This window comes from Onychostoma macrolepis, chromosome 06 (genome assembly GCF_012432095.1).
Source record: "Onychostoma macrolepis isolate SWU-2019 chromosome 06, ASM1243209v1, whole genome shotgun sequence".
Lineage (NCBI taxonomy): Eukaryota > Metazoa > Chordata > Actinopteri > Cypriniformes > Cyprinidae > Onychostoma > Onychostoma macrolepis.
The window spans coordinates 12,245,771-12,267,175 of record NC_081160.1 but is presented as its reverse complement, the minus strand read 5'-3'; the positions used below and the strand labels follow the sequence as shown (position 1 = coordinate 12,267,175).

Genomic DNA, 21,405 nt, shown 5'->3' with positions numbered 1-21,405 from the left:
CCACTAGGTCAGATGCTACAGCGTCACGGCTTTAGCTATCATTTTTATGCTGATGACATTGAAATCTACACGTCATGCAGGCCTTCCCTATCCACCCAAATCGACAAAATTTCTGTTTGCGTGCAGGATATTAAAATTTGGCTTAACTCTAATTTTCTGAAACTAAATATGGAAAAAACTGAGATCATCATCATTGGTACTCCAGCACTTACCACCAAAGTTCCCGCTGACTTTACTTGTGATATTACTGTCACTTTAATTACTCCATCTAGTATCGTTAGAAATCTCGGTGTTATGTTTGACCCATCTCTTTCATTTCAGTATCATATTAACTCTCTCTCTAAATTGGCATTTTTCACTTATGACGAATTGTCCAGCTCCGTCCTTTCATTAGTACCAAAGATGCAGAAACTCTCATTCACGCTTTTGTCTCATCTCGTCTCGATTACTGTAATGCCCTTTTCATTGGCTTGCCAGCTACCAATATTGCTAGATTACAGTATATTCAAAACTCAGCCGCTCGTATTCTCACTCGCACTAAGCGTTCAGCCCACATCACCCCTATTTTAGCTGATCTGCACTGGCTACTAGTGGCCTATCGTATGAAGTTTAAAATTATCCTGCTTACTTTTAAAGCTTTGAATGGTGTGGCCCCTTACTATCTTTGCAATCTGCTCCTCCCCTATTCTCCACCACATTCATTGCGGTCCTCTGATTCTCGCCTTCTCACCATCCCTCGATATCGCCTCTCTTCCATGGGGGGCAGATAGTTCAGTGTTGTTGCCCCTAAATTATGGAACTCTCTACCCAGATCACTCTGTCTTGCGAATAGCCTGTCTGAATTCAAATCGCTGCTCAAAACTCACTTGTTTTCAGAATGTTATCTTTCTTAGTTAACTTCTGTTTATTCTGTTTTATGTTGTAAACTACTCTTTGGATTTCTGATGTTCTTTTCTTTTTGTTTATTGTTTGATGTTTTCCTCCCATTTCTGATGTTTATTGTAAAGTGTCCTTGAGCTCTGGAAAGGCGCTATATAAATAAAACTTATTATTATTATTTTATTCTGTATTAATCAGTAGATTGACATTTTGGGTGGGTTTCTCTGGCACAGTTCTAAAGTGGTTTCAGTAATTTTTTAACTGACAGGAAATATGTGGTTAGGCTAGGAGAATTTTTATCTTCCTCTGTGGCCTTCTGCAAGGCTCTATCTTGGCCCCCTCTCTATTTTCATTATATATGCTACCTCTGGGATCTATTTTTAGGAAACACGGGGTATTGTTTCACTTTTATGCTGATGATACTCAAATCTATTTACCTTTTAGAAAAAATGATCCACTGGCCATGACTGCTCTTTCATCCTGTTTAGATTAGGTTAAATCCTGGTTATCTAAATTTTTTATCCTTAAATGAGGAGAAAACTGAAGTAATTGTTTTTGGCCCTTCAGAAAATATGAAAGCTTTTAATTTTGACCTGGGATCCCTATTGGCTATTAGGTCCTTGCAGGTACGGAACCTGGGTGTTATTTTAGATGACAAAATTCGACAAACAAATTTCCACTGTAATTGGTTCCAGTTTTCATCAGCTCTGTATACTCGCAAAAATAAAACATTTTCTTACTGATAAGACTTTGGAGATGGCGGTGCATGCTTTTATTATGTCTCGTCTAGATTACTGTAACTCGTTATACTGTGGCATTTCTAAAGCCCAAATTGCCCGTCTTCAATTGGTCCAAAATGCTGCCTCTAGATTTCTTTTAAAAAAGAAAAAAAGGGATCACGCTACTCCCCTTTTAAAGACCCTTCATTGGTTGCCTGTTCCCCATATGTCAATGTTTCTTCTTAAAGAATTAGTTCACTTTCAAATGAAAATTAGCCCAAGTTTTACTCACCTTCAAGCCATCCTAGGTATATATGACTTTCTTCTTTCTGATGAACACAATCAGAAATACTTTAATAAATATCATGATGCATCCGAGCTTTATAATGGCAGTGAACAGTTCACGAGTATGAGCTGAAGAAAGTTCTTCCATCCACACCCATCCATCGTAAACATAGTCCACACGGCTCCGGGGTTAATAAAGACCTGAAGCGAAGCGATGCATTTGTGTAAAAAAAATCCATATTTAACAAGTTATGAAGTAAAATATTTAGCTTCCGCCAGACCACCATCTGTATTCAAGTTACGAAGAAAGTGTAAACTGGCGTCACGTCAGTTAAATTATTTCCATAAGTTGAATAGGGAAGGTGTAGGGGCGTAGCACAAGCATTTTGAACTGGTGGAAGGTGGTCTGGCGGACCACCAGGAAGGTGGTCTGGCGGAAGCTAGATATTTTACTTCATAACTTGTTAAATATGGATTTATTTTACACAAACGATGCCATGTGGAATACACGCTTATGATGGATGGATGTGGATGGAAGCACTTTCTTCAGCTTCATGACCCCTGTTCACTGCCATTATAAAGCTTGGATGCATCAGGATATTTATTAAAATATCTCCCATTGTGTTTATCAGAAAGACAAAAATCAGATACACCTAGGATGGCTTGAGGGTGAGTAAAGCTTGGCATAATTTTCATTTTAAAGTGAACTAATCCTTTAACATCCTAATAAGACACTAACCCAAAAAAATGAGACGAGGACTTGCAGGTAGATTAAGTTTCTTCTCAATATCAGCTGCAGATGCAGCAACCTGTGGAGGACACACAATACACAAGTCAGAATACATAATATAAATTAGCAAAGTAGAAAGCAAAAAACTAAATACTCACATCTGCATGCAACACCAGTCCATCTTCATGTTCCTGAAAATGGGACATTAGAAGCTTGACATGCAGGAGTGCCATCTCTGTGTTTCCAGACTGGGACAGGACATCCTTCACCTTTCCATTCTTTGATTTGTTCTTGAAGTACTCAATGATAGCCTTACCACATTCAATCATGGACATCTCAAAAGCATTCAGAACATCAATGTCAGTGAGCAACTTGAAGTTGGCACAGATAGACTTCTGGTGGAAGAGCTATGGCCACCGGCTCCTAATGTCTTCAACTGAAGGTGCTGGCATGGAATTTAATTGCTGACGTAAAAGACTGAATGTAGTCTCCATGAGAATTTTTACTTCTGCTCTCTCTACACCTCCAGTTCCCTCATGGCTGTAAATGTCCTGTAGTCTTTGACATTTGGACTCTATTGTCTCTGCTGTCTCTTCGGGTGGAAGCTGCGGTTCAAATCTCACACAGCCATAGGTGTCCGTTGGTCCTCTTTTGCATCCTGAGTTTGGCTTTGCTCTATGACAGACAAAGCTGCTCTCACGGTTCAAATTTTCAAATCGAGTCTTCACTTGAATTAGGAGTGATGCATATCCCCCTCCTGTTAATGAGCCATTTGGAAATTTGTCTCCAAAAGTGTTAGGGTACTCCCTTGCAATCTTTTGACGGATTGTAAGACACTGGGCACGTGTTGGGCAAAGTTCAAACTTGCGCATCTCGTCAACCAAAACTCTAACCATTTGGCGCCTTTCTGCAGGTTTCTGTCCTTTTCCTGTAGAAATTGCATTCTACAGGAAATTTCAAGAGGCATGTTGTCCCAAGGGACTTGAAAAGTTTCAGCCCATGTCTTGGAAATGCTGGCCATTTGTGTAGAGGTCAGGCTTGGCCTGGAAGTCTCTGAGTGAGATGCAAGGCAAGACAGGCTGTGTGTTGCAGTTGACGGAGAAGGTGAAGACAACGCTGATGGAGCTGGTAGTACTTGTAAATTCAGCGTGACCATCTCTGTTTCTGAAAGGATTTAACATATCACAGCATAGAGAAAAAGTAGTAAAGAGTAGTAAAGAGATTAAACGAATGATATTTTATATATATATATATATATATATATATATATATATATATGTGTATATGTTATGTTTGTGCTTCAAAATATGCTGAAAGTACAACAAGAAATGTATACATGACAAATTCCATTAAAAGAATTCAAGGCCTCGAAGTATGGACAATTTAGTTGATGTGTTTTGTTGGAAAAAATGTTATACACTAAAACAGATACTTATTTAGATTAAGATTAAACTGTCATCATACCTGATTAAAAAATTTGAAGAAGCTTTCTGATTTGAATTACAGGTAAAATATCCTTAAGGTCTTCTTGCTGAACATATTTGAGGTCTTCTTTGCATTGGAGTCCTGAGCTTTGAAGACTGGAAACGATCTGTTGCAGAATGTCAGAAGACAGGCTGGGCAATGCCTGAAGAATTATACGTTCAGCCTCCTCAAACCAGCTAAATATTGGTCTATATAGAAAAGAGAAAAGAGTGGTGCAGAATTAGTACAGGCATGCCACACACAGTGTACTCAAGCAATGGGTAGTAATCCAACATATTCCTTAGATCTACACAGCATGTTCTTTCTGCTGGTGTAATTTTGTAAACACCCATATTTGGAAGGCGAACAGCCTTATATTCCTGAGTAACAAAATGTAAAGACACATGCTGATGAATGAGAATTAGCTTAATCTTTCCAACTACAAGCACTTCATCAGAGTCACTGATCAATACAAACATGTTCTTTTTGTATTTTGTGCCTCTCACGGTAACATCACTGGCTACCTCAGTGTTCATAGGCTCAAAGTTCATATTTGAAACTGAGCGTCTGATGTCTTCGCTGTAATCACCAGGGTAAAACTCTGTACTTTTCTCTACTTCAATGTCTTGTGGGAAGTAGCTGCCAGCATACAGATATGCCTGAAGAAGCTGATGCTTCTCAGTGAGTGTTCGACATAGATTCTTAAAGTTATGCGATTTGCGAGCACACTGTTTGAAATAGGAGTGTTTGCTTTCAAATCGCATTGTCCACAAACGAATTAGAGGGCCAAAGCGAAAAATCAGGTCAGGGTAGTGACTGATGTACCGGTAATGGTGTTTTGGTTTGAGTGGATGATTGGGAAAAGACTGCCATCGAGTATGCAAATACTCATCAATTAGAACCTGCAAGTAACCTATCTGACCAGTGGACACAGCAGGTGCACATACAAGTTCTACTATTTCTCGTAGTTGCAAAACCAGCTGCCATGTCTCATTTTCAGATGGATTTACAATCTTGTCTCCAATCAATCCTGGCAACATCCTAAGAAAATACCAGTTTTGAACTGCATGGCCAGAAAGTTTGTCACTCCCTGGAACAACATCACTGGGTTTGTTGTTTGCATCATTACCCAAATATGTTAAATGATTTATTCGTCGATTTAACTCCTGGTAAGTCAGCAGCTTCTCCACTGTGACAAGACGATTAATGTACAATGCTAAATCGTATGATGCAACACCTTCAAAAATATCATGTCCCAGACAGGGGGGTAGGACAGGCTGACATACATGAAAGTAACAGAGTCCATTAAATACAGAGTCAAATTTGACACCTCCAGTGGCATTGGATGTAGCATCACTTGTTTGACATTGAACAAGATCCTTATACGACTGTACAGTGCGTTTACTTACTTTGAACAAGGGATCTTTTTTAAACGTTTCCCTATCTATATTGCAGTGTCTGTAAAAATGCACACTTTTTGTGAAATTTTCCACAAATCCACCAATGCCATGGGAGCCCAGATTATCCCCACAAATTGCAGATAGCGCTCCCCTGTATACTGTTCCATCAGGCAAAGTAATGCCACTTACCTCGATGTCTCTAAGGTCTTTGATGAGAGGGCTAAACACTTTATCCTGGCCAAAATACTTGAAGTCCTGCTCCCTGCAAAGCAAAACAAGCTGCATCTGGTCAATGCGTGATCTATGATGTGGAGGAATATCTGCAAGAGTTGCATATACACAGAGTAATTTATGTTTTTTTCCTGCCAGATCCCAGTGGGTTGGCTACTTCCAAAGCATTCTGATAAAGGATTAAACTAAAGGATGAGGCGTCTTTATTGAGCAGCTCATTACCTTTTATGTTGCTTCCATCCCATACATCGTGAAGAACATAGTGAGGACGGACACCAGAAAACACTTGTTTGCGATGTTCTGTTACTGTGTCAATCTGTAACAGAGAACCAATTTTTTTTCTTTAATAGAAACATATTGAGCAAAACACTCTTTGCCTGCCTCATTTGTCCCAAGACAAAGTGGAACTGGCGCTACATAGTTGAAGGTATTCTTAAAAAATGTCTTTTTGTTTTTTGATCAGTTTTAAGTTTGTGTGAATTACAAGTCTGAAAGAGATTTTCACTTTGCAAAATTTCAAAAATAGCATTTATGTCTGCTTCTGCAACCTCCAATGCGCTCAATTTTTCTCTCAATTTAAATAGTAGGTGCGAGTGACTCATTTCATGAATTTCCTGAAGGTGATCAACAATTATTTGAACAGTGGAGGATGGAATCAGACATTTTGATTGCAATTTGAGATAAAATAGAGCAAGATGTCTCAAACTGATCTTCATCCACACTTTCACCAAAGGTGTCTTGTTCCACACCATCAGTATCAGTATCACTGCAAAGAACGTCCTGTGACATTACATGATGCTGTTCAGAGCACTCATGCATGCCATGAGGAAGTGCAACTGAATCAATCAGGTTTACCTCTGAACAATCAGAGTATTTTCTAGATACATGTGCTGTAAAAGTGGACACGACTTGTCACATTGCTGAAATGGACATGAAACGCTTCTTCCCTCTCTAATGTTAGTTTTAAGATGCTGATAAAATCTACTCAGAGTTTCACACCTGACTTGACACGAGTCAACATGACATGTTAATTCAAATGAGGTAAATGGAATAGATTTGAGATTAGATTTCCCCTCTTCATGTCGATAACAGTGAGTTTTGAAAGCTGAAAACTTTTTGAAACTCTTATTACAAGCAGGCAATGCACAATTAAACCTGACATTCGTGACATGAATGTGAATGTGCATGTGTCTCACAAATGCAGGCAAAGTACTGCATGTGTGTGCACAAAGTTTACAAGTAAACATTTTATACTATGAAAGAGCACAATCCAGCTATCAAACACAGGCGTGTTATAACTTTGAGGAAGTTCAAATTTAAGTGAATTTCATCTGTTATCGACGGCTCAATGTACGTAGTTGGAGCAAATTTATCGAGTGCAAAAGTATGCTGTTAAAACGATTGTGCTTATACTGTACGAAGCCAACATAATAATACAATTTAGATTACCCCGAATTGCTTTAGATGAGACTTGACATTTAATCAGTGCAGATAACATTCAGTGAGACGGACCTTCACTCATGCTAAAGAACCTTGCTTCCCCAACCGCACAAAAAAAAACCATACTGCCAAAAGGCGCCAAATTCAAAAACCTACTTAATAAAATAATCCAACGAAAGCACTTATTTTACATTTACATTAGGGTAACTTTTGCATAATAAAAGAACAAAAATATATGCAACACACCTGAACACACACTTAACTTTGAGGAACAATAAATTTAGCTGTCTTAATTAAGTGCATTAATAAGCTTACAACTGAACACACATATTTTAGATTCACCCGTGGTCTACTACCTGTAAATGAGATTTAAGATGAAAATTGTTCAGATAACTTCCACTGAGAAAGAGGTGTTCTATGCATTTTGCTTGTGCTAAAGAACCTAGCTGTTCCACCATCCCCCACCGCGTAAAGAAAACATACTGCCAAAAGGCGGCAAATTCAAAAACCTATTAATAAAATAATCCAACGAACGCACTTATTTTACATTTCCCTCTATATTAGGGTACATTTTGCATAATAAAAGAACAAAAATATGCAACCAACTGCAAACACACACACACTTAACTTTGAGGAACAATAAATTTAGATACATCCACTGTTTTAAAGCGCAAAAATAAATGAAATTAATAAGATTAAAAGTGAGTACATTTATTTTAGATTCACCAGTGGTCTGCTACCTGTAAATGGGCTTCAACTTCACACTTGATGAAAACTGCAGATTCCACTGAAAAGTCGTGTGTCACTCACTCACTCTTGCGGTTCCTCCCCTCCCCCACAGATCACGTGCTAATTTACTGTAAGAAGCTGTAATTTTAGAAAACGGTTCAGTACTGTAAATTTCTGCTGTAAATTTACATGATTTTTTTACAGTGCAGAAGGCCACCAAATGGGAATTAAATATTCCATGGAGGGATTTATAAAATATTAAAAAATAAATACGGTAGGTAACTCGAAGGATTTACAGAATGCAAGCGAGAGAAGTCTCATATTATGGTCGGTCATCACGATCGCGGATGACAACATGCAGGATCAACACTGTTCATGTATCGCAGGGTACGATTAAATTAATGTACGTTTAATATGGAGAGGCACTGAAATGTAGACCTTCGTTTATGTGTTTTTGACCTACACTGTACAAGACGCGAGAACAGCCGCTATTTAGGTTTGTATATTAGCATGGACTTACTAACTTTAACGTTAGCTAGTTTTAGCCAGAGATACCTTGCTAAAGCACAAGATAACTTTAACGTTCTGCTTGAGCAGATGAAAATTGTAACTTAATGAGTGTATGACAACCAGAAAATGAACGTTTTTGTCTTCATTTGTATTGGGGTGAATACTTAGGGACATTTTGCTCTGTTTTGTTTGGATTCAGGAAATGTAATAAAATAAATTATATTGCCCATCCTCTCAGGATACCTGGAATCAGTGTTACAAGTACCCCAGACACATCGTTTTTCCATTTTTGAAGCACAACTCCCATAAAACCGTTGCAAGCTTCGGATCTTCCAATGTTTCTCTATGGCGCTGAAACCTAAAGATGTCCGACTTGTCTCCCCGTGCAACTGATACTCGACTGCCATTGCCTAGTCTGAGGGGCTAACCGATAGGTCAATTATTTAAAACAAAAACAAAAAAAATCTGTAAGACCTCAAAAGGAATTGTTCATGTTCCAAAGGTTGTAGTATAAAATATTGATGTACTTTATTTACATTTAAGGGAAGTATTAGCAAAATTTAACTTATAGTAAGTCAGTCTAGTCACTAGGAATGTACTACAACATTTGGAGCATATTTAAAAAAACAAAACAAAAAAAACTGTGAATTACAGTAATTTCTTAAGAATAATTATATACTGTATGTACAGTGAGGAAGATGTTGGCAAAACTTCAACTGTAGTAAGTCAGTCTGGTCACTAGTAACTGATGTGAATTACTGTAGTTTTTCTTTTTTTTTTCTTAAGTATTTGTGTAGTGTACATACTTAGGGAAATTATTGTCTAAGGCGAGTTATTGGCAATATATATTTAGTGAGTTTGAGTAAATTATTAATTTACTGTAAACATTAATTTTAATAAGTTTTTGGAATTTAATAATTTAATTTAAATAATTTAATAAATTATTACTTTTTGTACTGTGAGGTAAATTTGCAGACGGTCTCTAAAGCAGCCTAGGCAAATATGCAACGAATATCAAACCTAAAACAATCACGCTTGGTTTTCTATGGGAGAAAAAATGGTTTGGTTCATTTAATTAATCATTTGATTTAATCATTTATTATCACTGAGGCAACAAACCACGTTAAGTGTTTTCTTTATGGGAAATGTTTAACTTGCAGTTTTGCGCGTTCCATAACTTGCGTTCATATCCTTATATGTTTGCATCATCAATGAGATCTGAGTTTGGTCTTTTAATAGGCTTGTTTGAGATGAGCAAAATCTGAGCAGAACCGATCACCGGTGATCTTCGCGAGATGCATGCCGGTTAGAAAAGTGTCTGAGTTTTTTATTTAATTTTTTTTTATTAAACATAAAACATTCACAGGGGATACAGTCAAAGCAATACAATACATACACAACCAGAATCCAAAACAGTAAATACCTCAATAATAGTAATAACAAAAAAGAAATATAAAGAGAAAAACTAAATAAAATAAGTTACCATAAACATCTTTTAAAATAAATAAATAAAAAGTGTCCGAGTTATGTCCGCCTTGTTCTGATGTCATGCTGACGTGTGCCAAAAAACTCTCGTGACGGCGAGGCGGCCATGTCGGATTGAGCAGTCATGCGCAGTTGCTCTCCACCGACTGCGCTGATCAAAAGCATGATGGGAAACGACTTGCTGACGACACAGCTTAATGCTCATTGGTTCAGACAACTGCTGCACTGCTAAAATGTTTCATTGATTTCATGTGATTTGTGTATTTAAATTATGCTTGAATATTCCCAAACACTATGACAGTGCGATCTCTGTGTGAGATATGTGATTGTTGTCATATTTCTATAAAAATCTAAAATATATGTTTATATTAAAGTAGAAATGGATGATAAATACGCCTTTCATATGGGATTAAATAACAAGCACTTCGAGTGTCTTGTTCATCATATTTATATTCATATAATAGCAACAGAACTGAAATTATATCACATTTATTAGCAGCACAGCACATGAGTGAGAATAACGCAATATCCGCCTTTGCTCTCGTATGTATCTGATCCGATCTGAGGTTTTATATAACTCTATTAGTTCACTGAGGCGCGTTACCCGTGGTTGAGGAATCCTGGAGTGTGATGTATGAGGGGAACCCCAGTATTTGAGGGGAACCCCAGTATTACAGCACAGCGTCATACAAGCCATGATACAAAGTTACAGAAACCAAGCAACTGAAAGCAATATATGTCTTCCTCAGATGTAATGTTAGTTCTGTACTTCAGCGTTGGGTAAAAGAGCATTATAATCTCCTTTGTGGTAGAGAAAGCTGCTTACATGTAGGCTACGGGAAACAGTGAAGATGTTGAATTAAACATACACACACAATCAGCGTTTCCACATGTTTATACTGGCCCTGATAATCAAAACTTCTACTTAGGCTTGCTCCATTTCTGCAAATCAGTTTTTGTAAATGAATGACTTGATCCACATATGGCCTTCATCAACAGCCGTTTGCGCCACCTGCTGGTGAGTGGCTGACATCAGCTAGAGATCATGCATCGGTGCTCTAGTGCTATTCCTGCGGTTCCCGGATGCGCAACGCTGAGTTTTCTGCCTAATTTTAACCACTGAATTTGTGGCAGCGAATTTGGAAAGTGAAATAAACTGACCGAAATTTGCCTGTCAAATATTATACATTGTGTTCCTGTGGCTCAGTGGTATAGCATTCCGTTAGCAGCACAAAAGGTCATGGGTTCAATTCCCAGGGAGCACACATACTGATAAAAAAAAATGTATAGCCTGAATGCACTGTAAGTTGCTTTGGATAAAAGAATCTGCTAAATGCATAAATGCAAATGTATTTTTAAACCGATTGAATATTTTGGAAGTGAATTCTGGAAAGTGAATATGAATTATTGAATTTTTAATTATGAAAATGTGTGTGAAATATTTTGAATTTAAATATTCACAGCTTAAATAAACAACTATGTTAAATTTCAGGACCTAAAAATGCAAGCCCTGGAAATATTAGGCATTAAAATGCAAGTACTGTTAATTGCAATGCATCTTTTTTTCGATTTGTGGAATTCAGCATGCTTTGTTTCAAAAACTATTGTCTATTGTTATTATTAAACTATTGTCAAACCGAGACAGCAGAAAGCCGTTTTGTTTATTTTGCAAATGCTTTACAGTTTTGAATGATGTCTTGCATCTGTATGACAAACCAGCGTTGGAATGACCATAAATTACAAACTAACAATGCAGTGATCGCGCCGGCGCCCAACGCGCACACGCAACATAATTTTCCTACCTTTACATTGCAGCCTGTTCATTATCAAAATAAAATCCAGTTAAAGATACACATAAAAAGTTACACTGCTCAGTTTGAAAAGTCCATAGTACAATCTGTGCTGTTCAGCGTGACTTCACTGTGCTGTTACAGCCTATGTGAAGGATGATGTTTTACGTCGATAATGCTAGTGAAGTGCAAAGTCAGAATCAGAATCAGCTTTATTCGCCAAGTGTGCGCAAACACACGAGGAATTTGTACATACATATGTACATGACATGAGAACAGAAACATTTAAATAAGACTTAATAATTAATAATGTGTATGAATCTGGAACAGAAGATTTATGTACAGATTTGTGCATTATTTACTCTATATATACAGCTGTATAGAATATATGCATATGTATTTACATAGTACTTGAGAGAGAGGCAATAATTAGAGATGGAGAATGAATTACAGGCATGAATTACAGAACATGGGTAATAATTCCTGTGTTAGCTGAACTCCTTAGTCCTAAGTGAATTGCACTACTGGTCAAAAGTTCTAGAATGCCTTAATTTTGTTTAAGTTTCCAAATTAAGCAGTTTTCCTAACCCTTTCCCAAGTTTAGTGAATAACCCAAAAAAGTTACCTAAAAGGTGAGCAGTAAACTGCCACAGGTTAAAGAAACAAATTTAGGTTACCAAAGAACGTTTTTTAGGAAACAAGTAATTTAGTTATGATAACTTGCTTGTAGAACCTTTGACCAGCAGAACAATTACCATCTGGTAAAGGTAATCAAAATTTTCAAGAACAATTCCATATATTTTAATAAACTGATTGATTTGTACTACTTTTTATTACCTAACGTGTTCTATTGAATAGGTATTTGGTGAAGAGCTACAAACAAGCAAGGGCAGGTCAGCAGTTGACTGGCACTGTTTCTTACCTGAACGACCCTCAGACCAGGATACAGCCCCATTCTGTGTCCTCCCGGCCCACTGTTGTCAGTATTAATGACCTGGCCAGCCTTGTGGAGGCATACAAATTCAGAGCTGCGAAGTAAGTTGGAGTTTTTTTTTTTTTTGGTCAACACAGGTTATAAAGTGTGCCATTTGATAACTGTTGTTAAAACCTTGAGCATACTAAGCACATATAATTTTTGCAGAGATTTAAGAATGTTTTTGAAAAATGCTCACAGGTTAGTTGAAATGGCAGCTAAGAACCTCCAGGTGGAGCTACAGCACAGCAAGAGTAATGAGGACGCCTGGAACAACAGTTCCATTGATCTAGTCCGAGCATCTGATGTAAGGCTTCTTAAAATGAACCTTTGAGCTATAATGCTAATACAGGGGTGTCCAGTCCTGGTCCTGGTGGGCTACTGTCCTGAATGGTTTATCGCCAACCCCAATTAAACAAACCTAAAATAAGGTAATCAGGGTCTTCAGGACATGGGTTCTATCCGGAAACTTAGGCCGCTGACTTGTTGCCTACCTGCCCTATCAGGCTGCATAGGCAGCGTTCTAGTTTGCAAGTACTTCCAGAGACTTGATTTCGGACAAACTCCTGAGGCAGCATAAAAACAGTGATCTATAACAAAATAGGCTGTTTAAAGACATAAATTTACACACAGACCTCCGACCACAACGTTCAGACTCTATTATATATTTATTTAGCTCAGTTATCACAAGATTGGACATCCCTGTGCTAATGCAGTTTTTTTTGTTTGTTTTTTACCGTACATATTAATTAGAGCCTAGTTTAGATTTTTTTTGGAATGTCACTCAAAATTCATATTGGAATCTGGTTATATTTGGCAATATTTGCCAAAAAAGTATATGAAATATGATTTTTACACGTTTACAAATCACATTTCTGGAAATCCATTTCTGTCACTTTCTTACGTCACGTAAATACATCAAACAGTGTCTGTAGAAAACATTCTGAATGTCTTTATAGAAACAAGGTTGTGTTGTTGCTAAGTGCGAATTGAACAGAAAATGACAATAGACTACTGGTCTACACACCTCTTTGAGTTCTGAGACCAGCAGAGACGGCAGCAGAAAATAAAGCTGTGCACTCCAACTTACTACATTTCTGCTGCTGACCGCTGACTGACAAAATCTTGCAACCCTTACTGTTGTTGGTTTTTGGCATAGGCATACCAACACAACATTGTTGCCATAGAAACTAATACGGATATTCCATAAAAGGAAAGCACACCACGGGACACAAGTCGGATCTGAAAAATTACGATACACAGTGCGGACAGTCAATCATTTAGATCAGATTCCAATCGGATACACAATAAATTGGCTTGACAGTGTGAACCTTAGCTTAATTGTTTCAGTATACAAAACCCATTAAATAATTTAATTACTGATGATTTGTACAGATTCAGCACTGTAGAAATTGTTTTGGAGCTGTGTTTTGACTAATGTTCCTCTTCATTGTCTCTCTACAGGCCCATTGTCATTATGTGGTAGTGAAGCTGTTTGTTGCTAAACTGAGTGAGATTGGGGATACGGCTGTCCACTCTGTGCTCAGCACTTTGGCTCTTCTTTATGCCCTTCATGGAGTCGCACAGAACTCTGGAGACTTTTTACAGGTTATACCATACGCATTTAGTTTTTAAAATTTGCCCATACCACAATGGCGAAGCCAGGATATTTTCATTGGGGTGGCCAGGCAGGGGCCAGCAACTAGTTTGGGATGGCACAGAAATCTTCATTATTTTAATACAAGTACTGGACTGTTTTTGTGCCTACAACACTACTTTTTTATTTATTTATTTATTTTTTTTTTTTACTTCATTGTAATTGAGATAGTTGTGGATTAGATCAGGTAATACTAAATTTGACAATTTTTGTATTATTCATCACCTTCAGGCTTATTAATAGACAAGAAACTCTCACTGTAATAGTTCAGCTTGCTCGGTTAGCTTGGTTCTGGTTCTCAATACCCCCAAAATATTGTTTTCCGTCATTGAATTTTATCGATAAACTCTTCAAAATTCCAAGTTACACTCAAAATTTAAAAAAAATTCAAATAAATACAATGTTTTAGTATGGTTTTTGTTTTCAAAACTGATGTGAGACAAGTGTGGTGCTAATCAGCAAGAGGAGGTGCCAATAAAAGGTCCGTACACCATACTAATCAAGCAACACAACTGTTTATTGTTGATACACAGCTGATATCAATAATAATAATAATGATCATAGGTAAATGCATATAATAATAATAATAATGATAATCAAAAATAAACAGTTTAAGGCAGAATAATCACAAACCAGTGCATAATATAAGAATGATCATGAGTAAATGGATAAAAGATAATAATAATGAGTGAATAATACACAAATTCGAGCATACACTAAAACTAAACCCCAAAGCCAAGTATATAAATATACAAATATACAACCTCAGAACCGTGCCATCATCTTTACTATTCAAAAGACTGGGGAGCCCGTTTCAGTCACAGTAGAAGACCAACACTTGTCCGAGAATGCCGGGCGACACGTGCTCATCCCACGGCTGAGCTTCCACTGTTTCTGAATGAAACCCCCTTTTTTTATACTTTAAAATTAGGTGCGGTTTAAGAACAACCCTCCAGGTGAGAGAGAAAGCAAACTGGCCAGGCCAACCTTATCTTGAAGGTCAATGCAATGGACTCCCTTATACTTTCCCAAGAGATAGTGATGTTGATTTGCATTAATTGCGACCTTGAAAGTATCCCCCTTAAATTCCATTCCCAATCTGTTCATCCGTTGAGCGCACAAAACAACCCATCCTTTGCACAATATTAAACATTGAATGTTAAAATAATAGTTGTAAAAATAAATATTTTAAATAAAAAATATTTTAAAGAAAGGTATTCAACTAATTTTTTTTATTTAAATGTAGCTAAAATAAACTGATTGCAACCACTTACCTTAAAAAAAAAAAAATTGTATAATTTAGCTACTGGTAATTAGTATAATTTTTTTCAGTGCATTTGCAGTCTTTCTGTTCTGGTAAAATGGATGAAAAAGTTTGACTCTAAGGGTGTGTTCACACTTGTAGTTCGGTTCGTTTGGTTCATTTGGTCCGGACCAAAAAGGAAAATGATACATTTAGTCCTGGTCCGCTTAGCGTTCACACTGGCATTTTTGACAGCGAACCTAAAAATACCGAACCTAAAGACAGCCATACGTCCACAACTTGATTGGTCGGGTTGAATAACGTATATTCAGTGACGGAACTTACCGAACACCCCAAACAATAGGTGTGTTCGACTTAAAGCGGCACTGCGCAGACCGATTGGTGTATGACATCAAGTACCCATTCACCGATCGGTCTGCTCATCGCCGCTTTAAGTCGAGCACACTTAATGCGGTCTGCTAGACTCAGCAAGCTCATTGATTTTATTTTTACCACCTGTGAACTCACGAAAAGCTCATAAAAGGCACTTTAACCTCCTCTTTGCTCCACGTTTGCCCTCTGCTCGTTTTGTTTTGCTTACACTGCTCGTTCTGCATTGTTAAATCATGTCGCATCGCATCTTGTCATTACTTCCTGTTTTTGGTTCGTTTAGAAGTATTTGGTCCGTGTTGCGTTCATATTTCATTCGAACCGCACCAGAGTTCGCTTGGAAGTGGACCGAGACCCATCTTTTTAGCAGTCTCGGTCCGCTTGTTTGGTGCGCACCAGGGTTCGGATGGCAGTGTTCACACTTACTCAAATGGAATTGTACTAGCAGAGCAATCGCACCAGAGTTAATTTTAATCGAACCAAACATGACAAGTGTGAACACACCCTAAGACATATATTTTTGTTCAATATAATGCTGTCTGGAATGAGAATATCCTGTTAATGGGTGGTGCCCTGTCTCCTGGTTCACAGGGGTGCCCCACATTTGTGGAATGCCACTGGATATGGAGACCACTGATCTTAGACCAGCACTCTGCAATGCTAGATAAACAGACTTCAAGTTTAGAATATGTGTTCTATGAACAGCTATTCCTGATCATATTTTTTTTTTCTTTGTCAGGCTGGTCTGCTAACTGTTCCTCAGCTGGCTCAGATCTCACAGAGGCTGAAGGGTCTTCTCTCAGAAATAAGGCCCAATGCAGTGGCTCTGGTTGATGCCTTTGACTACCGTGATGAGATGCTTAATTCTGCTCTGGGAAGATATGATGGGAATGTCTATGAGCACATGTTTGAGTGGGCTAAGAGGTCGCCTCTGAACCATACTGAGGTGTGTATTCAGTGAATTTGATGTGTGTATTGTATTCATTTATGGTGATGCATGTTAAATAATTTCAGATGAACCTCTTCATTCATACATTCATTTATTTATTTTTTAAGGTGCATGAGTCCCACCACAAGTACCTAAAGCCACTACAGTCCAAACTGTAAGAAGTGCCTTTATTGGAGAAAGGGAAGAGTCTGTCCAAGAAAACTAATACCGTTAGCTCTCCTCTCCACCACCACTGGGTCATCTATTGTAGAAAAGGAATTTGTCAGTGAAGAAATTATATTAATTTTTAAAGGACATGGTTCTATGCCTGATTCTAATTATTTAGAGCAGTAAGTCATGATTGCTTTCTCTGTGCACTTAATGATCATTTCAAGTTAAACCACTTAAATTACTTTTCGTAATTGTATAAATTCCTGGTAGTTTGTAATTTTTGCTTAATTGGTTTTTCTAGAGGGTGTAATGTTACAATAAACATACTCATGATGTTTCAGATTCGAAAAGCTAAAATTATGAGACCATATTTTAAAAAATTCCCTATTCTCTGGATCACAAACTTGAAATGAAATACAGAAAGTGAATATTGCAAAATGCATACTCTGAATAACATTTGAGTTTGAAATGATTATTTACTAAATAATGAGTCATTTGAGGGTTATTTGACTTCTCAGCGTATCTTAAAATCATGCCTTAAGTTGACCCTCAGACAGGAATCTTTTCTTTTGTAGCGACAATCAAAATTAATGTGCAGTATTAGTGTCGTTCCATTTCAATTATTTACATTGTGATATACTGATTTGTGTCCTGATCATTTTTTTTTCACACTGTTTTTGTTATTTTAACTCTTATGCTACATTAAAAAAGGAATAAATTAACACGTACAGGAGTGTTTAAATAGCTTTTACTTCCGTTTATGAATGTCGTATTGCAATTTGCATTTCTAATTATAATTCAAAGATATAATTGTGTTGTAGTAGGATGATATTTTCACCACTCTTCAAAACCTAATAAAACAAATCACTCAGAAAGCTTCTTTGTAGCACTCTTATTAAATTATAATAACCATTGTAAAAAACACATAAAGAAGAAAATTTCCACAATGCTTATTTAAACATACAACAGTGATGCCACAACATTGGTGCTTGACTTGAAATTTTAGGATATGTGACATGAGAATGTGGTTTAATCTTGTAAATTCATAAAGTTTGTGAATGAAACGTCTAAAGAGTAAAAGAAAATACTCAGGAAAATGAAAATCTTGATTTTTTTTTTTTTTTTTGAGTGAACGCTTTAAGGGGTTGTGTGAGATGAATAAGATTTGTTGTCTTTCTACGCCTTTTTGAAGAGAACAGGGTCTGTGTTTTTGCAATAATTTTTCACTGGGATTTCTGAAGCAGTGGCTATCCAGTGAAATGCTGTAGCATCTTGAAACTAGGGAATTCATAAGCATTTAGAAATGGAGAAATGCTGACAACTCCGAATATAAGCAGTAGAGGTTGGACCTGATTGAAACTGAAGATGCATATGCAGCCGACCATGAATGCCAAGCTGGATATCTGTGAACATCAAACTAATCTTGTATCTGGTCAGATGAACTGAGTCTTCCAGGGGTGGTACCTATTCACTGCAGAGGATCCATTTGGCAAGCAATGATGTAGGCCTATTATTATTATTATTATTTATTTATTATTATTTTTTTTTTTTTTATCAAATCTGTTCCGATGAAGAAACCAACTCATCTAAATCTTGGATGGCGTGAGGGCGCATACATTTATTTATTTTTAGCTATTTTTCATTTAGGGTGAGCTATTCCTTTAAAAAGTAAGTAAGCGCATTACAATTTGTAAATTCATTCATTAATTCATTCTTGCTGATCCCTAAAGTCAACTGTTAAAGCAAAAATGAAAATGTGTGAGCTGGGCCGTGACCCAGTGACTGTAGACGAAAAGGGCTCCCAGTTTCTAAGTTCCAACTCGACGTCATAGGAAGCGCAGCAGGAAGGGAGGAGAAATGAGCCCGGGCTTCCTTGTATCACTAGTTCTCTTTCATAAACACAATTTAAGCAAACTAGCTACTTAATACGCGTAACATTACATCAAGACACTTTTTAAAGGTTTAAACGTTTTTCAAGTTAGTCCCGAAAGATCCGGATTCTCTTGCTGAATGTGTGAATGAAAGAAAAGCGAAACGCGTGAAGTACTGGATCACAAGGCACAGAAGAGAAAGAGTCTCTTGAGGTCAGTGGAGCGCTTCTGGAGGACGTGCACTCAAATGTTATCTGTTAGGTAAGACAATAGTAATGGATCCTCCTAACTGTTTTGCATCAGAAGTTGTTGTGAATCAAAATCTGAATGTATGGTAAAGATAACGACCAGCGGGAATTAAGCGGGCTCAGTCACTTATTGTTGTTATCTAATACTTTTTGTTAGACGATATAACTTTTACATTTCTGTTTACAAAATTCCTCACGCCTGCTTGTAATTCAAGCGAAATTGTCTTTGTGAATTGCTCAATTGCTTGAGAAAGCGGTTAAGAAATGGATTCAAAGCGGGTTCAGATAATGCAATGTGACAATAGAAGCGTCAGTTACTTATGCGTTGAAATTAAACACAATGTAAGGCCACACCGTGAACAGTCCGTGGCAAAAATACAATAAAGATACAGTGAAAATATGTCATTTCCTGAGCCCATGTGATGTATATCAACGCCCTTGAGCACTAAATAACACCTTCACACTATAGGTGTGGTACTATTTTAACAAACTTGAAGAGCCCGGGAAGTTCTGTTGGACCACAAATTGCACATTTGCTGAAGAGAGAAGTAGGAACTGCATGACTAGGTGTTTACAGATTAAACCACCTGGACCCAACCTCAAAATACATATAACAAAGTACAAATTTTAATTCTTGCATGGTTTCTTCAGTTCCAATCTCTTGTCCTCTTTATGTCCTTACATTGCTTGTTTGACAACATTTTACATGCTTTTAACATGTTTTTACTTGTAGATCTAAATCAAATATGTAGACGCATCTAGGCAGGCTCACCGTGTCATGGCATGTCTGCCCGAAAACAAGAATTTAGTCCATTCTAATAACTAATTTAAATGTTTGATCTTAAGAGGTTTTTCATTTTGTTCATCATGCTCAGAATCATCACCTCCAGATGACTGATAGTTCCAGATCTTCAAAGACAGACAATCACAAGCTTGCTTTTTGTATTTTCCTTTTATTCTCTACAGTTACTGTATACCGTTACTCAAGTAATTTAGCCCTGGGAGAGCTGAGGAATGTGCACAGGGCTTTCCACCTGGCAAGTTCAGACTTGCTCCTCCATTGAACAAAGATACAGTAGAACCAATTAGATGGAAATTTTTTCCCCCTGCTGTACCAAAATCATACCGAACCGTGACGTTAAAACCGAGGTACGTACCGAACCGTCATATTTGTGTACCGTCAAAACCTGCCTTGAATTGTCCCTCATTCAGGAAGCAAGATTTGCACAGCCAGACATAAACAAATTTAGTGAAAGTGAAGTGAAGTGACGTGTGGCCAAGTATGGTGACCCATACTCGGAATTTGTGCTCTGCATTTAACTCATCCAAGTGCACAAACACAGCAGTGATCACACACAAACAACCACCCACCCGGAGCAGTGGGGAGCCATATTGCTGCAGTGCCCGGGGAACAGTTGGGGGTTTAGTGCCTTGCTCAAGGGTCTCACCTCAGTCGTAGTATTGAAGGTGGAAGAGAGTGCTGGTATTCACTCCAAAATCAAAATGGCTTGATAATTGAGGCTGTTTAGGTTTTTGGGGATTTTAAAAAAAAAAGGAGTGAATTTTTATCATTGTAGGGTGGTTTTGTCCACACACTGCTAAGACACATTTATATGCAAATGAAGATATTTTGCATACAATGTCTCCTTTAAAATTAAAATATTATAATCTTAGTTCAAGTGATGAAGGATTTCGAAGTCTGACAGCAATCAGTGTTGAGTACTACTGTAAGGTTAACCCTGCCTCGTTTACATGTTTGAAAATGATTAACAGTTGAAAACATTAGAAATTTAGAAAAGTAATAAAATGTAATCAGTTACATTACTTTAATAAAGTAATTGAAAATTACACTACTTATTACATTTTAAGTAGGGTAACTTGTAATCTGTAACCTATCACATTTCCAAAGTAACCTTCCCAACACTGATGTACAGTATAGACTATTTGTTACCCCTGACAAAGTGTGTTCATTAAACTGTTGGTCTTTAATCGTGGGGCATGTAGTAATCACATCATTATCTTGCAACTGTACATAAGGAAGCTGACATTTGTGCAACACCCGTTACTTAACAGTGAGAAATGCATCATGTGAAAAATAAAAAAAGGGGATTTTACTGGCTCAAGATGACCACATGGTACTGGTATGAACCCAGACTGAAATCTTTGTAATATTTTGATGTTTGTGCTTTAATAATATTTTATGTGAAATTAATTTTTATTATACTGTTACAGATTTGCTAGGTAGCCCGCCTCCATATGGCT

General features: G+C 37.3%; 2 protein-coding genes across 10 annotated transcripts in view; both read left to right on the top strand.

Annotated features, from left to right (window-relative positions):
- The window catches only part of acox1 (acyl-CoA oxidase 1, palmitoyl), a 59,632-nt gene extending 41,733 nt beyond the window's left edge, over positions 1-17,899 (top strand). For all 3 annotated transcript variants that reach the window (XM_058777896.1, XM_058777895.1, XM_058777897.1), the window contains 5 exons: positions 12,521-12,697; positions 12,837-12,942; positions 14,100-14,243; positions 16,665-16,871; positions 16,982-17,899. In XM_058777896.1, the coding sequence (XP_058633879.1) occupies positions 12,521-12,697; positions 12,837-12,942; positions 14,100-14,243; positions 16,665-16,871; positions 16,982-17,032 (685 nt within the window). In that variant the 3' untranslated portion in view covers positions 17,033-17,899. The remainder of the gene's footprint in view (positions 1-12,520; positions 12,698-12,836; positions 12,943-14,099; positions 14,244-16,664; positions 16,872-16,981) is intronic.
- Positions 17,900-18,842: 943 nt separating this feature from the next.
- The window catches only part of LOC131542099 (inactive rhomboid protein 2-like), a 100,966-nt gene continuing 98,403 nt past the window's right edge, over positions 18,843-21,405 (top strand). For 3 of the 7 annotated variants that reach the window (XM_058778427.1, XM_058778422.1, XM_058778420.1), the window contains exon 1: positions 18,843-19,156. The gene's annotated coding sequence lies outside the window, so the exon portion shown is untranslated. Of the gene's footprint in view, positions 19,157-20,109; positions 20,293-21,405 lie in introns of all 7 variants that reach the window. The other 4 variants (XM_058778423.1, XM_058778421.1, XM_058778426.1 and 1 more) reach the window with 2 other exon arrangements.